The sequence below is a fragment of the Ammospiza caudacuta genome, chromosome 24 (assembly GCF_027887145.1).
Source record: "Ammospiza caudacuta isolate bAmmCau1 chromosome 24, bAmmCau1.pri, whole genome shotgun sequence".
Taxonomy (NCBI): Eukaryota; Metazoa; Chordata; class Aves; order Passeriformes; family Passerellidae; genus Ammospiza; species Ammospiza caudacuta.
In genome coordinates, this window is record NC_080616.1 from 8,246,001 (window position 1) to 8,268,532 (window position 22,532).

General features: G+C 49.9%; 1 protein-coding gene across 2 annotated transcripts in view; it reads right to left on the reverse strand.

Annotated features, from left to right (window-relative positions):
• The window catches only part of KCND3 (potassium voltage-gated channel subfamily D member 3), an 84,127-nt gene that overhangs the window by 12,826 nt on the left and 48,769 nt on the right, over positions 1 to 22,532 (reverse strand). For both annotated transcript variants that reach the window (XM_058819430.1, XM_058819429.1), the window contains exon 2: positions 8,557 to 8,719. In XM_058819430.1, coding sequence (XP_058675413.1) covers positions 8,557 to 8,719 — 163 coding nt within the window. The remainder of the gene's footprint in view (positions 1 to 8,556; positions 8,720 to 22,532) is intronic.

The window sequence follows — 22,532 nt, forward strand, 5'->3', positions numbered from 1 at the left end:
AAAGGAAAAGCAAACGGCACACTGTGTCTGCATGGAGATGGGAGAGGAGTTGCTAGGAAACCACAGGATCTCAAAATGCATATGACCTAATCTGGAAGATAATTTATATGATGAAAATAATAATACTAATGACAGCCACTTACAGGTTAGAATGATTAATTTGGTTATCTGGGAGCCCACGTGTTTCTCAGAGCAGGGTGGGAGGCAGGGCTCAGGAACTTGTGGGCTCTGCTGGTTTTCAGAGATTGGGGCTCAGGATCAGCACGAGGGCAGTGAAGCCCTGCACAGGTGGGGAGGTGCAGCATCCTGGGGCTCTGCACTGGCAGAGGATGGGGAAAAGAGCCTGAGCTCATCCTGTTGCTGTTTGCAGAAGTGCAGGGAGCAGGAGCTGCTGGCTGGGAGAAATGCTTACCAGATGGCAGGCTCAGGAAACAGCTAATTATTATTTATTAATGATTTTCATCCAGTTCTTATGGAGATAACACTCACTCGTGATTTATGTGGCATAAAAAACTATTAAGCTACAAGCCATGACATGATTCCACATCAGCCAGACAACTTCAGCTTTCCAGATCTCCTGTCCTTGAGCAGGCAGGGAGTGCAGGACCCGGAGCAGGAACCCTGCAGCTGTTTTGGCATCATCACTCTCAGGATGGGGCTGGAAAGCACCTCTGGACTCAAATCAGAGCTCACCTGGTCTGACTGTGCAGAGCCACCTCCACCCGTGTCCAGGTGGGTTTGGGTTCCTCCAAACTCTGAACACCTGAGGGTATTTATCCATTAACAAGGGCTCCAAACCCTGCACACCTGAGAGTATTTATACATTAATGAGGTCTCCAAACCTGCACACTTGAGGGTATTTATAGATTAACAAGGTCACCTGATCTACAGCCACCTCCACCCCAAGTTCAGGTGTTTTTGGGTAGCTCCAAACCTGCACACCTGAAGGTATTTATCCATTAACAAGGGCTCCAAACCCTGCACACCTGAAGGTATTTAGCCATTAACGAGGTCTCCACCCATGTCCAGGTGGTTTTTGGGTCTCTCCAAACCTGCACACCTGAAGGTATTTATACATTAATGAGATCTCCAAACCCTGCACACCTGAAGGTATTTAGCCATTAATGAGGTCTCCACCCATGTCCAGGTGGTTTTTGGGTCTCTCCAAACCTGCACACCTGAAGGTATTTATATATTAATGAGATCTCCACCCCATGTCCAGATGTTTTGAGTCTCTCCAGACCTGCACACCTGAAGGTATTTATACATTAATGAGATCTCCAAACCCTGCACACCTGAGGGTATTTAAATATTAATGAGATCTCCACCCATGTCAGGTGTTTTTGGGTCTCTCCAAACCCTGCACACCTGAAGGTATTTATATATTAATGAGATCTCCACCCCATGTCCAGGTGTTTTGAGTCTCTCCAGACCTGCACACCTGAAGGTATTTAAATATTAATGAGATCTCCACCCATGTCAGGTGTTTTGAGTCTCTCCAAACCCTGCACACCTGAGGGTATTTAGCCATTAACGAGGTCTCCACCCATGTCCAGGTGGTTTTTGGGGTCTCTCCAGACCTGCACACCTGAAGGTATTTATAAATTAATGAGGTCCCCAGCCAAGTTCAGGTGTTTTTGATCTCTCCAGACCTGCACACCTGAGGGTGCTCACACATTAATCAGCCCCCTCAGAGCTGTCCCTGTGAGGCCACAGTCCCTCCTCAGCCTCTCCTCAAGTGAGAGGGGCTCTGTCCCGTCTCCCTTTACTGCTAAAACCACACCACAAGGTTTCCTGGCAGAAAGTGCAGCTACTCAAGGTAATTAACCACGTTTTTCACGCTAATTCCTCAATAATTAATAGTTTGGATGTTGTTGGTGATTGGTGCAGTAGGTGAGCAGCACTGGGTGTTTAAGGCTAAGATGAAGCTGCTCTCCAAAGTCACCAGTGGAGTGCTTTGCATCTGGTTTTTGTTCTCAAGGTGAAATATGAAATATTGTTTCTGGTATATGTATTATTTTCTTGCTTTTTTTCTGCACCTGTTGGTTGTTTGGGGTTTGGATTTAAATCCTGGATGGAAAGGACTTGGTTGACTCTGGAAGGTGGAAAGGTGATGAGCAGATTGCAGAGTTAAACAGAGCTCAGACTGCTACAGGATCTAAGAGGAACTTTTCCTTCTCCTTTTCACTTCTCTAAGAAACAGAGTGTGCACATTTGGATTTTAGTTCCTCTCAAACCTTTACATTAAACAGCTTTTGAGCCAAGTTCAACTATTCTGTCACTTTTGCTTTGGGGGAGATGTCATAGAGCTGCATATGGAAATTAGGTAGTGCAGAACTCATTATATTCCTATACAATTTGACAGAAGCACTTGCAGTCAGACCTTGATCTTATTTTGGGCCTCTTCATTACTTTCCAGAGATGAAAGCTCCCCCTCTCCTCCTCTGTGCCTCTCCTTTTAATGCCACCTTACCCTTGGCACCATTAAAGCAACAGAACCTCATTTCCAATGAACTTTATCGTTTAATCTTCTCCAGCGCCGAGGAACATCGTGTCCGGGCTATTTATGGAACAATGCACAGAATCTGCAGTTTAATGGGTCTGGGCCTCTCCCAGCACAGATACCCTGAGTGAGAGGAGATTTCTGAGGGTCACAATGGGCAATGGTGGCAGGGGCTCAGGCAGCCCTGGGGCGCTGCTCCCCTCCTGATGGAAACTCCTTTTTGTGCATTTTGTGCATTCTCACCTTGAGCTCAACCAGCTCTGGCTCAGATTTAGTGAGGCTCTCACTCCTATGGGATATTTGTTTTGGGAATCCTTTATTCCGTTTAGGAATTCTTGATTCTGTTTATTCTGTTCCCTGTGATTTCCAGCCTGTGTTGTGTGTGTGTTCACCCACCCAGCCAGGCTCACAACCTTGATCTGTGTCAGGGCTGATTTAGGGACTGCTTTCCCCACCTAGGACTGATTTAGGGACTGCTTTCCCCACCCAGGACTGGTTTAGGGACTGCTTTCCCCACCCAGCCAGGCCACAGCCACACCTTGATCTGTGTCAGGGCTGATTTAGGGGCTGCTTTCCCCTGGCTGAATTCTGTTTGACACAGTTCCTGCAGCTTGGCTGCACCTCAAAGCTTCCTCTCTGCTGAGGCTCCCACAGCAGCAGCTGAGTGACAAAACCTTCTCTCCCTCCTTGAAATAGAACAAAAGAAATTCCTACACACGTTTTTTATAGTATGAGTGCTGGAACAGGTTTTTAGAGCTTGGGTCAGAATTGCTCCAAGGATGTTAAAGCGGTGCCCAATTGTACTTGGAATAACTGGAATTGTTGTGGGGTGTAAATCAGGGTGTCAGAATTTGTCTAGAAACTTATTATTTTTAAAAAAAATCTCAAGAAAAGTAATGTTTTTCTGCACGATGAATAGGGATGCTGCTGTTCTGCATCAGTCCAAACCAAGGCTCAGTGCCTCAGTGCAAGCCAGGCGTGATGAGCAGCTGTCTGCCTGTGATTTATCTGTCTGTCCTTCCCTATCTGTGTCTCCGGAGCTCCCTTTTATGACACCTTTCACACAGCTCACACCCCCAATTAATAGCTCTGAAGTGTTCAGGGCTGGAGGAATTAGCAGAGTTTGATCTGGTGTCACACGCCAGGTGCTGGCCCTGATGGATGAGCACTAATTAATTAATTAATTAATTAACTAACGGTGTGGAGCCCGTGGCAGCCCAGGGAGGGGGGAATGGCTCAGGTGGTGCTGACACCTGTGGGACAGGGCCCTGCTGGCAGCCTCTGGACACTGAGAATAAACGGGGAGCAGCCTCTGGGTACTGCAAATAAACGGGGAGCAGCCTCTGGGTACTGAGAATAAACGGGGAGCAGCCTCTGGATATTGAAAATAAACGGGGAGCAGCCTCTGGGTACTGAGAATAAACGGGGAGCAGCCTCTGGGTACTGAAAATAAATGGGGAGCAGCCTCTGGACACTGCAAATAAACGGGGAGCAGCTCCTGGATATTGAAAATAAACGGGGAGCAGTTCCTGGATATTGAAAATAAATGGGGAGCAGCCTCTGGACACTGCAAATAAACGGGGAGCAACTCCTGGATATTGAAAATAAACGGGGAGCAGCTTCTGGGTACGTGTGCAAGGATCCCAGCTGGGCACTGGGCCACTGCTGACAGCCTGGAATATTTGGATGTATGGGCTGGCTCTGGAGCTGAACCCATAAACTGGAGCTCACTGATTTATTTCATCTTTTCCTCCCAGAGCAGACAGCTCCTTGTCGCACACAATTTGGGACTCGGGGAATTTGGAATAGCTGAGCTGATGGAAAATGTTATTTTGCTTTCCTCGATGATATGAAAGGAAAGAGGCAGGATTCCTGGTTGGCTAATTTGTGTGTTTGGGTTTTTTTCCCCTGAACTCTATTAAGGGATGTGACAAGCAGAGAAAGAGGTACCTAGCCCAGCAAAAATGAAATATCTTCTAAAAAAATAATAAAAAAGCTTTTTTTCCCCTGTCAAAGACTGTTAAATATCAACAACAACAAAAACATATTCCGCACAGATTCGTTCTGGTTGGAAAAAACATGTTCCTGAAATGTCAGCCAGCTCCAGTTTTAACCTTATTGTTTCTCTCTCCCCCTAAGTTCCAGCCCCATCCCCTGCTGGCACTGAGTCATGTTCTGATGCTGAGCCCTCTTAGACAGCCCCACTCATCTTCCTGGCCACGCTCTCAGCTCAGTAACCCACCTCCAAAACTCAGGGTGTCAGCTGAGACACAGAACATTTCAGAGCTGACTCCCCTGCTCTGCAGCAAATCAATGATCACAATGGCCTGGTTATCGACAGCTGTGTGGGCAGCCTTCCTCACGGTGAGGGGATGACACAAACCCAGATTCAGCCTCTCCCAGCACCACTCCCCTCTCCGAGCCCTGCTGCAGCTCCCGAGGCTCTGGAACAGGCTGTTCCTGCATCCTCCTGAGGAACAAGCAGGCGTTTGTGTCCTGCTCGTCCTTCCTTTTGGCTGGGGCCCCTTGAAGCATCCCCATAGTTACCCCTTCCCTGGCTGCCCGTGAGCCACCATCGCCTGAGGAGATGGGAGAGCCTCCCTCCATGTCCATGGAAGAACTTCCCTCCATCCCCAGGGAAGAACTTTCCTCCATCCCCTTCCTCTCCTCTGTGGAAGAGTTTCCCTCCATCCTCTTCCTCTCTCTCCCATGGAAGAACTTCCCTCCATCCTCTTCTCCTCCCCCATGGAAGAACCTCTCTCCATTCCCTTTCCTCTCCCCCATGGAAGAGCCTCCGTCCCTCCATCCCTTTCTCTCCCCCATGCCCAGCATCCCTCCCTGCTGCTGGAGCTGCTCTGCGATGGATCCTTCCCTCCATGCCCAGACAAGGTGTCCCTCACCTGCCTCACCCTTTTATCCCCTCTGCTCTGCCCAGCCTGGCACTGTTCACCTTTCTGCTCCGTGTGGGAGCAGCTGGACAGAGCTGCTCTGTCCTGGCTGTCCCTGCCTCGCCCCAGCCTGTGCTTGGCTCTCTCCTGGAAGCTCACAGCCCCAGGGTGGAATGGGAACCTGCCTCCAGGCCTGTGCAGTGCACGGCTTGTTCTCAGGGAGCCAAGGGGCACCAGATAATAAATCAGATGAATTGAACGCCCTGCGAGGCTGCAGTCATCAAAAGCACATTTACTGCAGGCTTGAAACCAAGCCCTGTGATTTACCCAGGGCTGGGACTGCTGGCAGCCCCTGTGGCACTGAGGCCATGCCAATCCCCTGGGATTATCAGCTATTCCAGCAGCAAGGCTCATTTAGCAAATCTAACTCTTAGAGATAAATGCACTTCAGGCAGGGCTGGGCTTTTCTTTCCCCCACAGCATCTGAGCATTTCCATTTCCCTGCTGCTGCGGGCTCCCCATTTGGTGAGAGGTGCCCTTTGGACTTGGCTTTGCCCAGGCTGAGATCCAGAATAACCCTGCTCAGTTCTCACCTCGGGGCTCTCCTGTGCCACGCCCAGCCCTGCCTGTCCCAGTCCCTGTGCTGGGGACACCGAGCTGTGCCTGGCACTGTGCTCACCCCTCCTGCAGACCATGATCTGTGTCGGGGGACCGCTCACCCCTCCTGCAGCTTCCAAACTGTGTCTGGGACTGTGCCCACCCCTCCTGCAGACCATGATCTGTGTCTGGGGACCGCTCACCCCTTCTCCAGGCCATGATGTGCTCTCCTCCCCGCTGCTGCCAAAGGAGCAGCATCTCCGCGCTGCCAGCACCTGCCTCTGCCTCTCCTTGCCGGGTGGGCAGGTGGGAGGTGCTGCCCCCACCCAGCTCCTTCTCCTGCAAGCTGAGCACAGAGAGGGGCTCCTCCAGCATCATCTGAATTACAAAGTCATTCTATTGTCAGGCCTTTTAAGTGTCACATTCTCCGTTAGATCCCAGGCTGTGACATTCACTGAGGAGCAGCATCGTTTCAAAGTCAGGGATGTCTATTCTTAGCACATCAGTCAAAAAAAAAAGGGGGGGGGGAAAAGTCGTTGGGGAAGGAAAAAAACACAGCAGTTTTACCAAAATGAGCCTTGTCACAAGTGATCAATCCATCTCCCAGTCACACTGACCTGCTCCTTGCAGCATGCCAGAGGACAGAATTTGATACCACAGCACAATGAATTAAGATTTGCCAGATCTCCTGGTAATTAATTGTCTCACAGCACAGGTTTGGCAAAGAATAATTTATCTTTAAAGAGATTAGATCACTGGTAGCTGGGTTTTGTGTTTTACTGGGTTTTTTCTTTTTAAGGAACATTTCTCCTCAGTTAGTTGAAGAATAGATGCTGATGAGTAACAGCCACCTCCTGGTACTTTATTCACGTTATTTAAATTCCTCTTGCTGCTAGACCAGAGCCTCCTCAGCAGTGGAGAGGCAAAGCTGGGGCTGGGCTGGGCTCTGGGTTTTGGGGTGCAGCCCTGGGAATGTCAATCCAGCCACCCTGATGCTCATACAGGATTTCTGCCTTGGTTATTGGTCACTGGAAAATCTCAGTCTGAGTTCATATAAAAAGTTAATAATGTCTAGAGCCTTGTCTTGAAATCTACCTGTACATCATGAGAGTCATGATTCTCAAACTAAGCAGAACTTTCACAGCATTTATCCTGATACATGTCCAAGATCTGCTCCTCCCTTCAAAGAGAACAAAATCCACTAAATTCCTGGTGTGCTCCCAAATTCTGCTCTAAGGAGCTGCTGCTGATGGGTTCTTCATATTCAGGGAACGAGAGAGCAAAGAGATTTTCCCAAAAAACCTTCTTGCAAAAGCCATGCAAAATTCTTTGTAACTTCAATGAGATGGGGGCAGAGTTTTAACTGTTCCTGAAGGTGGGATTCAGTGCAGTGTGGGATGATGCTGGAACAAGTGTGGTATCAAAGCAGATCCTCAGTGTCCCCCTGCACACCCTGACCAGCTCCAGAGGCACTGTCACTAACGTGCTTCTCTCCCTTTCCTCCTTTTAGTATTCATGCAGTGCTGATCATGTGAAAATTACTCACTCTTCTGACTTGAGAAAAGTTTCTTAACTGAGAAATTCCACCAATATCAAGGGAATTAGAAATTCAAATGGGGAGAAATTATACACTGTGTGTGTCAATACAGCAAAGCTTTATAAAAGCTGCAATCAATCACACTGGCATCAAAGGTGCTGGGACTTTTCCCTGTTACCAAGTGGATCCCAGGCCAAAGGAAAAGCAGAATTGGAGGGAGAAATCTTGGTTTGCTCCTGGAGAAAGGGGCTGCCCTGTGCTGAGGCTGCAGCTCATTCCTGCACCTCCCTGCTGCTCCCCTCTTGTGTTGTGATTGCCAAACGTTGTGGTTTTGTAGGTCTTGTCTCTGAGCTCTCTGCTGTCACTCCCTGGGATGCAAGGAGAAGCAGGCACGGCCCAGATGCTTGCCTGGAGCACAAATAACACTTTTCTCTACTACTGTTCTCCACCAGGTCCCCTGAGTCTCGCATTTCTGGCAGGCAGCATCCCACGGGGAGAAAAAGAACCTCAGGCCTTTGGTTTGCAGTTGTTGTAAAAACCTGATTCTGGCTGTGGTGTAATTTAGCAGATTGAAATAGAGATATAGTAAATCTGTTATGCTCTCTCAGTGACTCAGGGAGCTTCCACTGGCAAGAACTGTTCAGAATTTGGAATATTCAATAATCCCTTCACATTTCCAGGGGCTTCTGTGTATTCCCAGTGTTCAGCCCCAGCTTTGAGGGGTCTGTGTGCTGCTAAGTGCATGTTCCTGGATGGGTGTGTTTGAAACCACAGAGGAGCGAAGCAGCCAGGAGGATAAAGAGCTCCTGGGGATGATTTAAGGGGTTTGTGCACACAGCCATCCATTTGCTGCAGACAGGCTCACCCACCTTCTGCGCCCGGCGCTTGTCAATGCACTGGTTCTGGCCCAGGATGGACAGACAGACAGACAGACAGGGTTCCCTCACTCACCTTCTGTGCCCGGCGCTTGTCAATGCACTGGTTCTGGTGATGCAGGATGGACAGACAGACAGACAGACAGGCTCTCTTACCTTCTGCGCCCGGCGCTTGTCGGCGCGCTGGTTCTGGTGGTAGATGCGGCTGAAGTTGGAGACGATGACGGGCACGGGCAGGGCGATCACCAGCACCCCGCTGAGCGAGCAGATGGAACCAAAGATCTTCCCCGCGATGGTCTTGGGCACCATGTCCCCGTAGCTGCGGGCAAAACACACGGGAGAGCCCTGCTGAGACCCCGAGAGCCCTGAGAGCCTCCTGAGAGCCCTGAGAGCCTCCTGAGAGCCCTGCCAGGGCCTGGGCAGCTCCAGGGTGGCACCGGAGCTCAGAGCCCCGTGCCAGGGACAGCCCCTGAAGCTGCCACCCTGGGCTGGTACTGCCACCACGTCCCCATAGCTGTGGGCACAAACAACAGGAGAACCCTGCTGAGCCCTCCTGAGACCCCTGAGAGTCCTCCTGAGACCCTGAGCCTCAGCAAGGCCTGGGCAGCTCTGGGGTGGCACCGGAGCTCAGAGCCCCATGCCAGGGACAGCCCCTGGAGCTGCCACCCTGCCCCTGGTGCTGCCACCCTGGGCTGGGCACAGCCACTCTGCCCCTGGAGCTGCCACTCTGCCCCTGGTGCTGCCACCCTGGGCTGGGCACAGCCACTCTGCCCCTGGAGCTGCCACTCTGGCACAGCCCCTGCCCTGCCTGGCAGCTCAGCTCAGCGCAGACAGCCCCTCTGCTGGGTGTTGGCACCCTGTGCCCCCCTCCCCATGCAGATGAGCCCCAGCCAAGCCCAAACTCTGCCCCTGCTGGGGAGCAGCTCGTGGGTTTCCATTCCTGGCACCCAGGTGCAAATGAGAGCTGATTTACACCTCCATTCCAAACCCCAGCGGTTTCCCTGCCAGCTGCACAGGCAGAAATCTGGGGCTTGTTCAAAGTCTGCATTCAGTAAAAGGTGAATTCTCAGGGACGTGAGACCAGCTGGAAAATATCCACACAAAGCTCTGCCCTGGGTTGGACCCAACAATCTTCTGCTGTGATTTGTGTTGCATAAAGAGACATGGAGCTGTGCAGGGGAGGCCACAGGGATGCTCTGAGGGCTGGAGCGCCTCTGCTCTGGAGAAAATCTGAAAACTGAAATCTAAACCAACCCCTGGTTGCTATCAGATGGTTTTAGGGATTTCTGTGGTTATCTTTGAGATGTTCTGGTGCTGGGTGCAGCAAATGTTGAAAGGAGAAATTATTTATTTAAATTGAGGCTTTATTTTTACATTTGATGTCAGTCTATGACCAACAAAGAGCTTTGAGGGGAATAGAGTTGAGCTAGGAATAATTTACATCCAGGAGGAAAAACAAACATTTCAAAACAGCTTTCTTCTCAGCTGCACTCCTGTCCCCGTGCAAGAACCTGTTGGAATGGGGGGCTCAGTAAGAGCAGGATTCCTTGCATGTTAAATGCTTCAGCCAAGGTTTATTTATCCCAAACAGAATCCTTCTCCTGCCTTCACCCACACCAAAACCCCTCCGAACACCTCAAATCAATAGATGCCTCTTCATGTCTATTAACTTCTTAGCTGCTGCTCTATGCAAAGATCATTTCAAAGCTCTGCTAAGTGACAAGTTCTTCTGCCTCATTTAACACTGCTCCAAAAACATCTCCCTCCTCTGCTGCTGGCCCTTAACACAATAAGGCTGGAAATTAATCATATGCCTCAAACATGATCTCAGTGACCTGGAGCATGCAGAAAAAGCCCTTCTGTGCATTTGCAGAGAGTACAATAATAAGTGTCTGGCTCACAGTCTGGCTCAGGGAGGTTTGTTCTTACACGCAGACTGAGAGTTACCTCATTATGGGGACTCGAGAGAAGTGCTTAAAACAGCAGCAAAGATCAAACCCAGGCAGCAGGAAGGGTTTGTGGGCAGATGGAGTTTCTCCTGTGACAGGAGGAGCCCTGAGAGCTCTGCAGGGCTGGGCTGGTGGCCCTGGTGGCACTGGCCACACTGGAGCTCTCTGTGGAGGACCCTCCTGCATTCTTGCCCTGGGATCTGCTCTGGGACACCTGGGGACATCACCCCAGTGAGGTGGCACCTGGGGACACGTCCTGTGCCCCACAGAGCTGACCTGAGGTGCAAATGCCAGCCCTGGGCCCTGGGCAGGTCTCAGCTTTGCTTCTCAGGGCCAGAGCCCCAAGCGCATCCCTGGCGCTGCCCGAGAGCCTCCCCTGCCTTTGCCAGGGCTCTGGGCTGCACTTGTTCTGCTGCTCTGTTGGCACCCCCGGCTCCTGCAATATTCATTGCTGAGAGATTATTTCTGTCCTGATGCTGCCACAAGGCACTAATGGCCCTGTGGCATATTTATATCAGCTACAGTGCCAATAAACTCAAATAAACTCAGCTGCTGGATTCCAGTCACTGCTAATTAGGCATTTCAACCCCAAAACTTCTTTTTCCCTGACTGGAATGGGAGAACACAACTTTCCCTTTAATTTATTTAGTAAAAGGCAAATTGTCATCTAAAAAACTTCTAGAGAAAGTGCATTCTAAGCAGTTGATCAATAATCTGATTAGAGCAGCTGGTAGAGGAGCTGGGTGGCGATTAACGTGCAGAGGGTCTGAGGGTGCTGGAGCTGCACAGCACAACAGGAGCTGCCAGCACTGCCAGGAATCCACCTGGATCACAACTGAGCCATTCCCAGCTGCTGGATTCAGCGCAGGGCTCACCTGGGGGAAGGAGGACGGGATGGGATTTAGGGCTGGACAAAGCTGGGGCAGACACAAGGCTCTCCCCTGGGCAGCATTTCTGCCCCACAGCTCTTGGGGAGCTGCTTCATTCTCCACCTTGTGCCCAGCACAGGAGAGGCAGAAGGAGATTTTGCTCCAGCCTGGAAGTGTCTGCTTTAGGACAACAGGGACAGAGTAATATCATTGTGTGCTGCACAATAGACTGTGACTCTGAAAGCCTCTTGCATGAAGAGCTGGAATGAAGCAGGGAATTAGCATGTGGCTCTCCAGGTGCCTAAGAGTCCTTTTTGTGCTCCAAGTGATTCACTGGGCAGTGCTGGGGCCCACACAGAGGAGGGGAAATGGCCAGAATTCAGCTGGAAGGGTCCAGGGGCATTGCCAGACTGAAATATTGCATGGGCAGCCCTGCCCCTCCATGTCACAGGTGCAGGTCCCAGGTAATCCTGCTGATGCTGCTGTGAGCCCCAGAGCAAAGATGACTGTGTCACCCCAATGGTCCAAAGTGTGGAGCAAACTCTGCTCGTCCTGTCCCGGTTTAGAGCAGGGAATCCACAGCTGGGCAGGCCTAGGGGCTGGATCTCTGCTTTAGAGCGGGGATGGGGGCTTGGATCTCTGCTTTAGATCACAGAATTCACAGCTGGGCAGGCCTAGGGGCTGGATCTCTGCTTTGGGGTTTAATTCATCTCTGCTCACCCACCCAGCTGGAATGAGCCCCAGAGCTCACCTGTGCCGCTCTGCCACATTGGGTTGGAAGGGACCTTCTAAAATCCATTTATTCCACATTTCCACTGCCTCAGGCTGCTCAGAGCCCCCTCCCCTCCACCTGGGGTGTCCCCAGGGGTGCCCAGCTGTGTTTTACAGACCCAGGAGCCCAGACTGGTTTGGGCTGGGCCCTGCAAGGCTGAGCTGTGAGAAGAGGCTCGGTGGCTCTGAGGCAGGAGAATCTGCAAACGGGCTGTCAAATGCCAGCCTCGAGCAGCAAATCAGCCGTGCCGGGGAAGCACAGCGCCTATTTCATGCTAGGATTCTTTTACATTAAATATCCTTATTTTCTGCCTTGTTTGGAGCTGGGCACTTCCCCAGCTGGGCATTCAGCTGTGAGATCTGGCATCCTCTCACACTCCTGTTTTCCTTTTCCCTGGCATCACTCACTCGGTGATGTTTTCATGGATGCTCTGGAAATTGTGCTGCAATTGCAGCCCTCAGCCAGGCAGGGAGGGATGGGGCTGGAGATGCTTATCAGCTCCAGCTCCAGCAGCTTATCTCCAGCGCTTGGATTCACTTGGATCCTTAGCAAAGCTGTGGTCAGCAGTTGCTCAGCAGGGATTTTCCAGGCGAAGCTGCCTTTTTGGTATTGTTCTGGTTTATAAATTCGTATTTCTGACTGGGTTTTGTGTGGCGAAGGGACAGAATGAATTCAGAATTGTCCTGCTCTGAGGAGAAGGAGGTTCTGTTTCTCCTGCAGTGAGGAGGAGCATCAGGAAGGGAGGAATCACTCCCTGATGGATTCCCTGAGGGCTGGACCAACCCTCAGCAGAGCCAGATCAGGGGATGAGCTGAGCTTGGAGCCAGTTCCAGGCTGGGCAGAAAAGGGGACCTGGGAGCAACTGGTGGCAGGAATGCTCCTCCAACAGCAGCAGGAATGGGAGTGTTTGTGAGGACTCAGGAACAAACTAAGTAGGTTATTTAATACACACAGGGCGGAGAATACTTCATGTATTACCGCTGGTTCCATTTATTCCTCCCGGCTTGGATCAGCTCCTCAGCCCGTAGGCAGTTAAAGCAGATGGTCTGAATTTGGGTAACATTCAGACCTTGAGTGGAAGCTAAAAATGGAATTTCATTGGCAGGAAAAGTAGGTCAGAAAGCTAAAGCCCCTAGTCCTAAAATGATGAAAGGCTCCTAATCAAGTGTTCCCCATTACCATTCATTAACCAGAGCAGCGGAAGGAATATCACAGAGAAGGGGATGGCAATGGGGTTCATTTCTGTTTTACCCATTCAGCGAGGGCTGATTTGGGGTTCATTTCTGTTTTACCCATTCAGCGAGGGCTGATTTGGGGTTCATTTCTGTTTTACCCATTCAGTGAGGGCTGATTTGGGGTTCATTTCTGTTTTACCCATTCAGTGAGGGCTGATTTGGGGTTCATTTCTGTTTTACCCATTCAGTGAGGGCTGATTTTCCCCTGTGACCCAAAGCGATGCTCTCAGCCTCCCTGCCTTCCACAGCCATCAAACATCAAGAACATGCTTGAAATCTGAGGAACAAGTCCTGAGCATTGCTGTCCACCTGATGCAGGCATCTGGCATGAGAGCACCGAGTGCTGCTCAGTAATGCCCACTTTTTAAAGTGTTTGTTTTAATGGAAAATAAAATGTCCCAGATTAAGGCATTATTTATTTCTGGCTGCACACACTAAAGGCCTTTTAAATTACTTCATTCATTATTAATTCAAGAAGAATCCTCATATTACTCAGAGTGAAAACCTTGCACAATTACCTGCTCAGAGAACCCTTTTTTCTGCATCTCAGCTCTCTGTAAAAGGAACTTTTTGGAGAACACAGAGGCAGGAGAGGGCAGGCAGTACATTGAGCAATTAGGCTGTTCTCCTAATAGCAGGACTGAAGGCTCCCTGCCCTGTCTTAAACCCTTAACTGTGGTGTCAGCTTAAAGGAAATGCTGCCTTTTTGCTTTCATTCCATCCTCATCTTTTTATTTTCTGTCTTTTTAAGCAGCTTGAGTGTCCATGCTGAGCCATGTCACATTCCAAATGATCCACATACTGTGCATTTTAATGAGCTGCTAACACTGATTATACAAAAAGCAATCTCAGAAATATTTACTGAGTCCAAAAAAGAAAAATAAAAGGAAAAAGCCTATGGGGAACTAATTAGCTTTTTAAGAATTGGCCTTTTGAAAGCTTCAGGCTCTGGGAAAGTTGAACTTGGAATTGGTTTCAAAGAAGTTGAAGGAGTGGCTGGAAGAAAGGGAGTGAGTTGTAATGGAGTGTTTGTAACAGGGCATTGCTCATGCCAGGCTCTGCACGGGACAGGACATGCACTGGGGGCTGAACACTGAATAAATAATAGAGACAGGAATTGTGATTGTTATGCAGAGAAAAGCCATGTAATGCCTGGGTCCTTTGTCAGGTTTCTGCAGCCATTCTGGGGTTGATCAGAGGGACAAAATCTCTGTCCCTGAGCAGGTCCCTCCCCCAGGGTTTCTCCAAACATGACCTTGGGAACTCACTGCACTCCAGAAAATGAGAAAATGAGAAAATTCCCGTTGGTTTGGCACACAGCTGGTTCACGTTTCCCTTTCCTGGATGTGAAATGCAATGCAAGGTGTTCATATTCCCTGAGTATTTGCTTCTGTCCCTTCCAAGGTGATCCCAAAAATGCCATTTGTCATCAGATGGTAAGAGATGAAAGGAATGCAGAATTCCCCTGGGCAGGCCTGCACCACAAACTTTTGAAGTGAAAGCAACAAAGGCCAATGGAGAATAGAGGCTGGTTTGTGAATAGTTCAATTTCCTTTGTCTGCATTTGATTAAAACCACCTCAGATTTAACGGGATTTTTCTTTCAAATAGAAAGAAAATCAAGAAGAAAAATAGCCCTGCCTGGAAGTCGCTGTTATTCCCTTCTCCCTCGCAGAGTTTTATCATTCTCAGCAGAACTGAGGCGGGGCTGGGGAGGTTTGCAGTGACGGATGGTGTCACCTCAGCCAGGAGCTGCTTTCTGCTCCTTCCCCTGCGGGATGCAGGATGCAGGATGCAGGATGCGTGCCAGGGTGTGAAATTCCCTCTGGGAGCCTCGGCAGCCCTGCCCTGCTCTCTGGAGTTGGGGTTTTATTGCCAGAGGTTCTCTGGTTTTTGGGGTTTATTGCCAAAGGTTTGTTCTCTGGGTTTTGGGATGTTTATTGCCAAAGGTTCTCTGGTTTTTGGGATGTTTATTGCCAGAGGTTCTCTGGTTTTTGGGAGGTTTATTGCCAAAGGTTTGTTCTCTGGTTTTTGGGGGTTTATTGCCCGAGGTTCTCTGGTTTTTGGGGGTTTATTGGCAGAGGCTCTCTGGTTTTTGGGAGGTTTATTGCCAGAGGTTTGTTCCCTGGTTTTTGGGGTGTTTATTGCCAAAGGTTTGTTCTCTGGTTTTTGGGGGTTTATTGGCAGATGTTCTCTGGTTTTTGGGGGGTTTATTGGCAGAGGTTCTCTGGTTTTTGGGAGGTTTATTGCCAGAGGTTTGTTCCCTGGTTTTTGGGGTTTATTGCCAGAGTTCCTCTGGTTTTTGGGTTTTTTTCGCACACTCCTGTCTGGTTCAGGCTGCAGAGACCCCAGGCAGGCAGCAGCAGCAGCACCCCCGTGTCCAGCACTGCCCCCCAGGTCACATCCACACACTTCCAGCCCTCCAGGGATGGTGACCCCACCCCTGCCCTGTGCCAGCCCCTTTCCTGAAGGAATTGTTCCTGAGATCCAGCCTGGCCTTCCCCTGGCTGAACTCGGGGCTGTTCCTCCTGTCCTGGGGCTTCTCCCTGGGAGAACGGACTGATGGCAACAAAGGGAACAGAGCAGATTCCAACAAAGGGAAACAGCAGATTCCAATAATGGGAAACAGAGCAGATTCCAATAAAGGGAAACAGAGCAGATTCCAACAAAGGGAAACAGCAGATTCCAATAATGTGAAACAGAGCAGATTCCAATAAAGGGAAACAGAGCAGATTCCAATGAATGGGAAACAGAGCAGATTCCAACAAAGGGAACAGAGCAGATTCCAATAAAGGGAAACAGAGCAGATTCCAATGAATGGGAAACAGAGCAGATTCCAACAAAGGGAACAGAGCAGATTCCAACAAAGGGAACAGAGCAGATTCCAAAGAATGGGAAACAGAGCAGATTCCAACAAAGGGAACAGAGCAGATTCCAATAATGGGAACAGAGCAGATTCCGATAAAGGGAACAGAGCAGATTCCAACAAAGGGAACAGAGCAGATTCCCACAAAGGGAAACAGAGCAGATTCCAATAAATGGGAACAGAGCAGATTCCAATAATGGGAAACAGAGCAGATTCCAATAATGGGAAACAGAGCAGATTCCAACAAAGGGAAACAGAGCAGATTCCAATAATGGGAAACAGAGCAGATTCCAATAATGGGAAACAGAGCAGATTCCAATAATGGGAAACAGAGCAGATTCCAACAAAGGGAAACAGAGCAGATTCCAATAATGGGAAACAGGGCAGATTCCAACAAAGGGAAACAGAGCAGATTTCTCACTGCTCTGGTTTAGGACAAGCAGTGGCTGAGCTCTAAGCTGCAGGATTCAGTTCACAGATTTCCTCTGATTTTTGGCACATTTTGTGCCTTTGGCATCCCGGGGGCAGTTAAGCCCCTGCAAGTCTAAACCCTCTTTTATCCAGTGCTAGATCAAAAATGCCTCTAAAAATATCTCCAGTTGAGCAGGTCTGAGGGCAATCACCTCTCCCTCCTTCTGAGGAGGACAGGAGGAGAACAGGAGCAGGATTTGTCCTTCCCCAAACTGAGGAGCTGCTGAAGCCCCAGACAGAACCCCAGAATGGTTTGGGCTGGAAGGGGCCTCAAAAATCATCCCATACAGGGGCTGGGATCCAACACTGGTGCAGCAACAGCTGTTTGTCCCTAGAAGGTTGGATTTTGGGCTCTTTTCCAGTCTTTATGATGCCCTGTGCTTGATTCTGGAGCTGCTGGAGGACCCCGGGCAGTGCATCCCAACTGCTGCTCTGCTGGGAGCGAAGTTTTCTTGCTGCTTTTGTTCTTAAAATGAAATAATTTCCTGTTAAAATGAATGGGTGGGTTCAGGCTTTAATGGAACCAGAGGTTTCCAGTAAAATGAGCCTCATTCCCATCACTGTGCTCAATAATTTTATTTTCTGTAGGAGGTCTGTCCCCTGAAAAGGGAGGCAGAGCTCCCCTGGCCATCAGTGGGAGAGGCAGGTTTGGTGTCCTGGCAGGTTTGGTGTTGTGGAAGGCTTTGGTGATGGGGCAGGTTTGGTATCATGGCAGGAAAATGAGGGTGGAACTGGGGCTGAAACTGGGGCTGACTTACAGAGCTCACATACCCCCAGCCTTGCTGGCACTTCTGAGGATGAGCTGGGAAGGTTTTGTGATTTTTATGTCATTTATTTGGTATAGTCGTTGTGCCTGAAGAGGAAAACAGCCTGATCCTTGTCTCTGCCCGGCCTCAATCTCATCTGCAACACAGAACAGCCAGAGTTCCTTGCCTTGCTGGGGAACAGAGTGCTTAAGCACTAAGCCCTGGTAATCCAGTTTGTTTTCCTCCCCGTAGCTGTAATGTGAAGATATGCACAGCCTGTGCCTGATGTAAGCACTGAGATCATGACAGCCTCCCAAATCCTTTTATTTTAATATTTACTCCATTGATAAACGTCACATTTTTGTCCTTCATCTGTCATTTGAGCAGGAGATTCAGCCCCACTCCTTCCCCTTCCCTCTGCCTGGGCATTTATTGGCACAGGGGCCCTGCAGGGTCACGGGTAAAGGGAGAGGCTCTGAGGGATGGGACTCAGCTCTTTGTGTCACCTTGGGCAGCCCCTTCCTCCTCAGCCTCGCCTGAAGGTGAGAGCAATCCTTTCCTGCCCTATCCCCGAGTCTCCTCCTGCTCTTTGTCCAAGGGACTCTGCTCTTTGCACTGACACTGCCCAGGCACTCTTTCCACAGTCATTATTTACACTTAGATTAAGCATTCATATTATCCAGAACATGGCATTAATAATATCAAAATGCCACTTTACACCACGCTTAAAATCAGAATTTCCTATTGGAAATCAATGAGAACATCTTCCTAAAAACTCAGTGACCCGCCCGTGCCTCCTTGTATAAGAAGTGTCTATATTTATCAGTGCTGATATCAGCTGCTGGGCTACCTGGCTGCCCATGGCTGGCTCAGAATCCTGACATCCTGTGTTTCTCATACATCTGCTCAAGAGATGAGGGTTTTACTCTGCACCAAGGTTTCAGCTCGCTCCTGTTTAAAGCAGAGGCTGCAGATGAGAAGCCCCAGGATTCTCTGGCAGCCCCTGGCCAGGACTCTCAGTCACAGCTGTGCATCCATCTCCTGCATCTGGTTTAGTCTGGAGTGTAATCACTAAAAAATTGCCGGACAACCTCATCACCTGTAAGCATTCTGTTGGGAAAATGTGCAGCACCAGCAAGAATTCAGATTAAAGATGTTAAAAAGAAATGCATCTTTTCATCAGTGCTTTCCTCCTCATTAAACACAAAGTTTGCTCATAAGCATTTCCCAAATAAAAAGGGAGAAATAGGTAAAAGCAAATACTCTGCAATTAAGCTCCCTTGAATTTCCCCAGAAGGTTCACCTGAGCTTAATTTAATATCCCCTCATTCCTCCCGAGCCACCTGTTTGGCTGGGCTGCAGAAAGAGGAGCGAGGAGAGGGGTCTGTCCTGCAGAGCTGGGACAGAGCCCCCAAACCCTGCAGGGCTGCAGAAAATGCAGGAGCAGAGTCCCCCAGCCCTGCAGGAGCTGCAGGTTTCCCTCTGGAACAGGAGCACTGCTGGATCCAGGTGCAGCCCAGGTCTCACCTGAGCGAGCTCCACTGAAGGGCAGGGCTGGGGGCAGCTCGGGCCAAGCTCAAATCTCTCTGAGACTTTTTCCTCTCTTTTCCTTTCCCTTTTTTTCCCCTTTTCCATGCCAGTGTAACGTTCTCTGCCTTCACACTTGCTGGTGTTTGAGCATTAGGTGCGGCTTAACAAAGATCAGGTTTTTAATCGAAGTAAAATGTCAACAGAATTCATTCCCCGGAGGCTGCTCTGAGGTTTCACTTCTCCAGTTCACACAAGGGCAGGAGGAGCTGTTTGGGGAGTGCTTTAATATTCATGAGTGTTGGTTCAGTGCTGTTTCAGACTCCTGTAAGGTGCTCTGGGCAGGTAAATGGACTGGTTTGACTTTCAGTGATTTTTCACACATAACCAACTCCTGGATCAGCAAGGGCTGGCCTTCAGCTGGGCAATTTTCAAAGTGCATTTCTATTCATGAGCTGTCTGGCAGTCACTATTTCACAGCCACAGGAGGTGTTTAGATTTACAAAGGTGTTTAGATTTACAGAGAGGGGATCTGGAGAGGCTCAGGCTCATCCCCCCTGCATCCCCCCTGCATCCCTCCTGCATCCCTCCTGCATCCCTCCTCCATCCCTCCTGCATCCCTCCTCCATCCCTCCTGCATCCCTCCTCCATCCCTCCTCCATCCCTCCTGCATCCCCCCTGCATCCCTCCTGCATCCCTCCTCCATCCCTCCTGCATCCCTCCTGCATCCCCCCTGCATCCCTCCTCCATCCCTCCTCCATCCCTCCTCCATCCCTCCTGCATCCCTCCTGCATCCCTCCTGCATCCCTCCTCCATCCCTCCTGCATCCCTCCTGCATCCCCCCTGCATCCCTCCTGCATCCCTCCTGCATCCCCCCTGCATCCCCCCTGCATCCCCCCTGCATCCCTCCTGCATCCCTCCTGCATCCCCCCTGCATCCCCCCTGCATCCCCCCTGCATCCCTCCTGCATCCCCCCTGCATCCCTCCTGCATCCCCCCTGCATCCCTCCTGCATCCCTCCTGCATCCCCCCTGCATCCCCCCTGCATCCCTCCTGCATCCCTCCTGCATCTCCCCTGCATCCCTCCCGGGCGCTGCCCATGGTGCTGCTTTGGAGTCTGAGTGCCTTGAAAAGAACTCGATGCTTGTGTGGTTTTATGCAAATCTGCTCCGTCTGTCACTGCCTATTGTACGTAGAGGGGCTGGAAAATGCTTTTTTAGCAATGCACGAGGCTATTTCTGCCGAAATAACCACCGTAAGCACTTCCATGACACAGTGTTGTTTTCCATAATCGTAGCACAATTACCCACGGATAGAAATCAAGGATGATTCTTACAGCTGGCCTAGAGACAGAATGGGAAGTTGGTATTTTGGAGTTCTGCAGATTCAGAATACTGAGCTGGGGCAGGGGTGCCAGCTCAGCCAAAGCCCTGGGGAGGGTGGCAAAGCCCAGGGAGGGGCTGGCACCACCCCGGTGCTGCTCCCAGGGACGGGTGGCACCTTCCCCACCTCAGGGAGGGCTCCAGGGCTGGAGATCATGCAGAGACCCCTCTGGGCTGGGCTGGTTGTGAAGCAGGGCTTTAAAACCCTGGCACAGCAGCCATCTCCCCGCTTCACTGTGGTTTGCAAATGGTTATTAATAAAACATAACCCTGCCTATGTCTTGATGCAGAGAGACCTTAGTCCTGCTACAAGCCCTCCTATCTATTATTTATACAAGCATTTAACAGCTCTGACATATTTCAGCAGTAACACCAGGCACTTGTTTGCAAAGCGGAATTAGTAACAAAATATGAGAGACTTCAAAAGGGTTTTTTACATGCATGTGACTGCATGGGAACCGTCCCTGGGTCACAGCAGGAATGATGGGGACTGTGCTGTTTTCCGAGATTTTCAGCAGTTGCAGCTCTCACCTTCCATCTCCAGGTTAGAAGAGACATTTCAGCCAGGGGTGTTTCATATACCTGTGTGTATATATGATATCTCTCTATATATATACCTATATATAATGTCTCTATATATATGGCTGCTAATTTAATTTATACATGCAGCAGGGATTGGGTGAGAAGAGATTAATTGTGCTGCCTTATTAGAATGAGGAAAGCTGATTGCATTTTCCTGCCTGCTCCCACTCCTGATGGATGGATGGATGGATGGATGGATGGATGGATGGATGGACAATGGATGGATGATGGATCAGTGGATGGATGGATCCATGGATGGATGGAACCATGGATGGATAGATGGATGGACAATGGATGGATGATGGATCAGTGGATGGATGGATGGATGGATGGATGGATGGATCCATGGATGGATGGAACCATGGATGGATGGATGGACAATGGATGGATGGATGGATCCATGGATCCATGGATAGATGGAACCATGGATGGATGGATGGATGGACAATGGATGGATGATGGATCAGTGGATGGATGGATGGATGGATGGATGGATGGATGGACAATGGATGGATGATGGATCAGTGGATGGATGGATCCATGGATGGATGGAACCATGGATGGATAGATGGATGGACAATGGATGGATGGATGGATCCATGGATCCATGGATAGATGGAACCATGGATGGATGGATGGATGGACAATGGATGGATGATGGATCAGTGGATGGATGGATGGATGGATGGATGGATGGATGGATGGATGGATGGATGGATCCATGGATCCATGGATCCATGGATGGATGGAACCATGGATGGATGGATGGACAATGGAGATGGATGGATGGGTGGATGCTCCCCCGAGTGGAGGACTCCCAGGCTGCTGCTGAGGGTTCAGAGAGGTTTCAGAGCACTCTCCAAAGCCAGAGAATGGCCACTGCAGTGCCAAAGGCTCCTCTGAGCAGTGCCCCTGAGCTGAGCTGTGGTGACCAGAAAGTCTGGCTGGGCAAGGTCAGGGCTCCAGCAATGCTGCTCCAAAGCAGGGAGGGAGGCACAGAGCTCCGGGCAATCACATCCTGCACTTACACCTCTGTACCCCTGAAAACAACAACAAATCTCCTGTAATCAGTAAAAATAAACAGGAGGACCCCAAGTCCCAAGAATAAAGGGAGGAAGCTCTGCCAAACATTTAGAGAAAAACTCATTGATCCTGCACTACTGAAGTAGAGGGAATTTTATGGTTGACTTTGAGGGAAGCAAAAACAAGTCTTTGAACTGGATTGCTTTTTATTTTCGTAGCACTGTAGAAAATATCTCCAGCTCATATGAAAACAAGTCAGTGTTATCTGCACTTCCAGGGCACTGAAGCTTGGGAGTGTGAGCTTTGGAAATCAAGCAGGAAATGGGTGACAGATCTAAATTTCTCCACCTTCAGTCCACTGAAAGGACCTTGCAGAAACAAAGTGACTTTTCCTTGCATTCTCCAAAGGCGAGAATTCACATGATGAGCCTGAACCTGCTTTTCCAGCTCCTGGCTGGTGGTGTAGGTTAAACACTCACAAGTAGGTTACAAAGGACTCCAGTGCTGAAGAACAAATATTCCTCTGGTGACTTCCTGGTGGCCTAGTTCTGGGCCAGCAAAGTCAGAGGAGACAGAACATTTAAATCCCACTGAACGTGTGCAGGAGGCACTTTCAGGAGAGGTCCAGGGAGATGTGCAAAGGGAAAAGGGTTAGGGTTAGGAAAAGGCACCACTGGCTCTGGGAGCTGCTGCTGGGCTGGTTTGCAGCTCC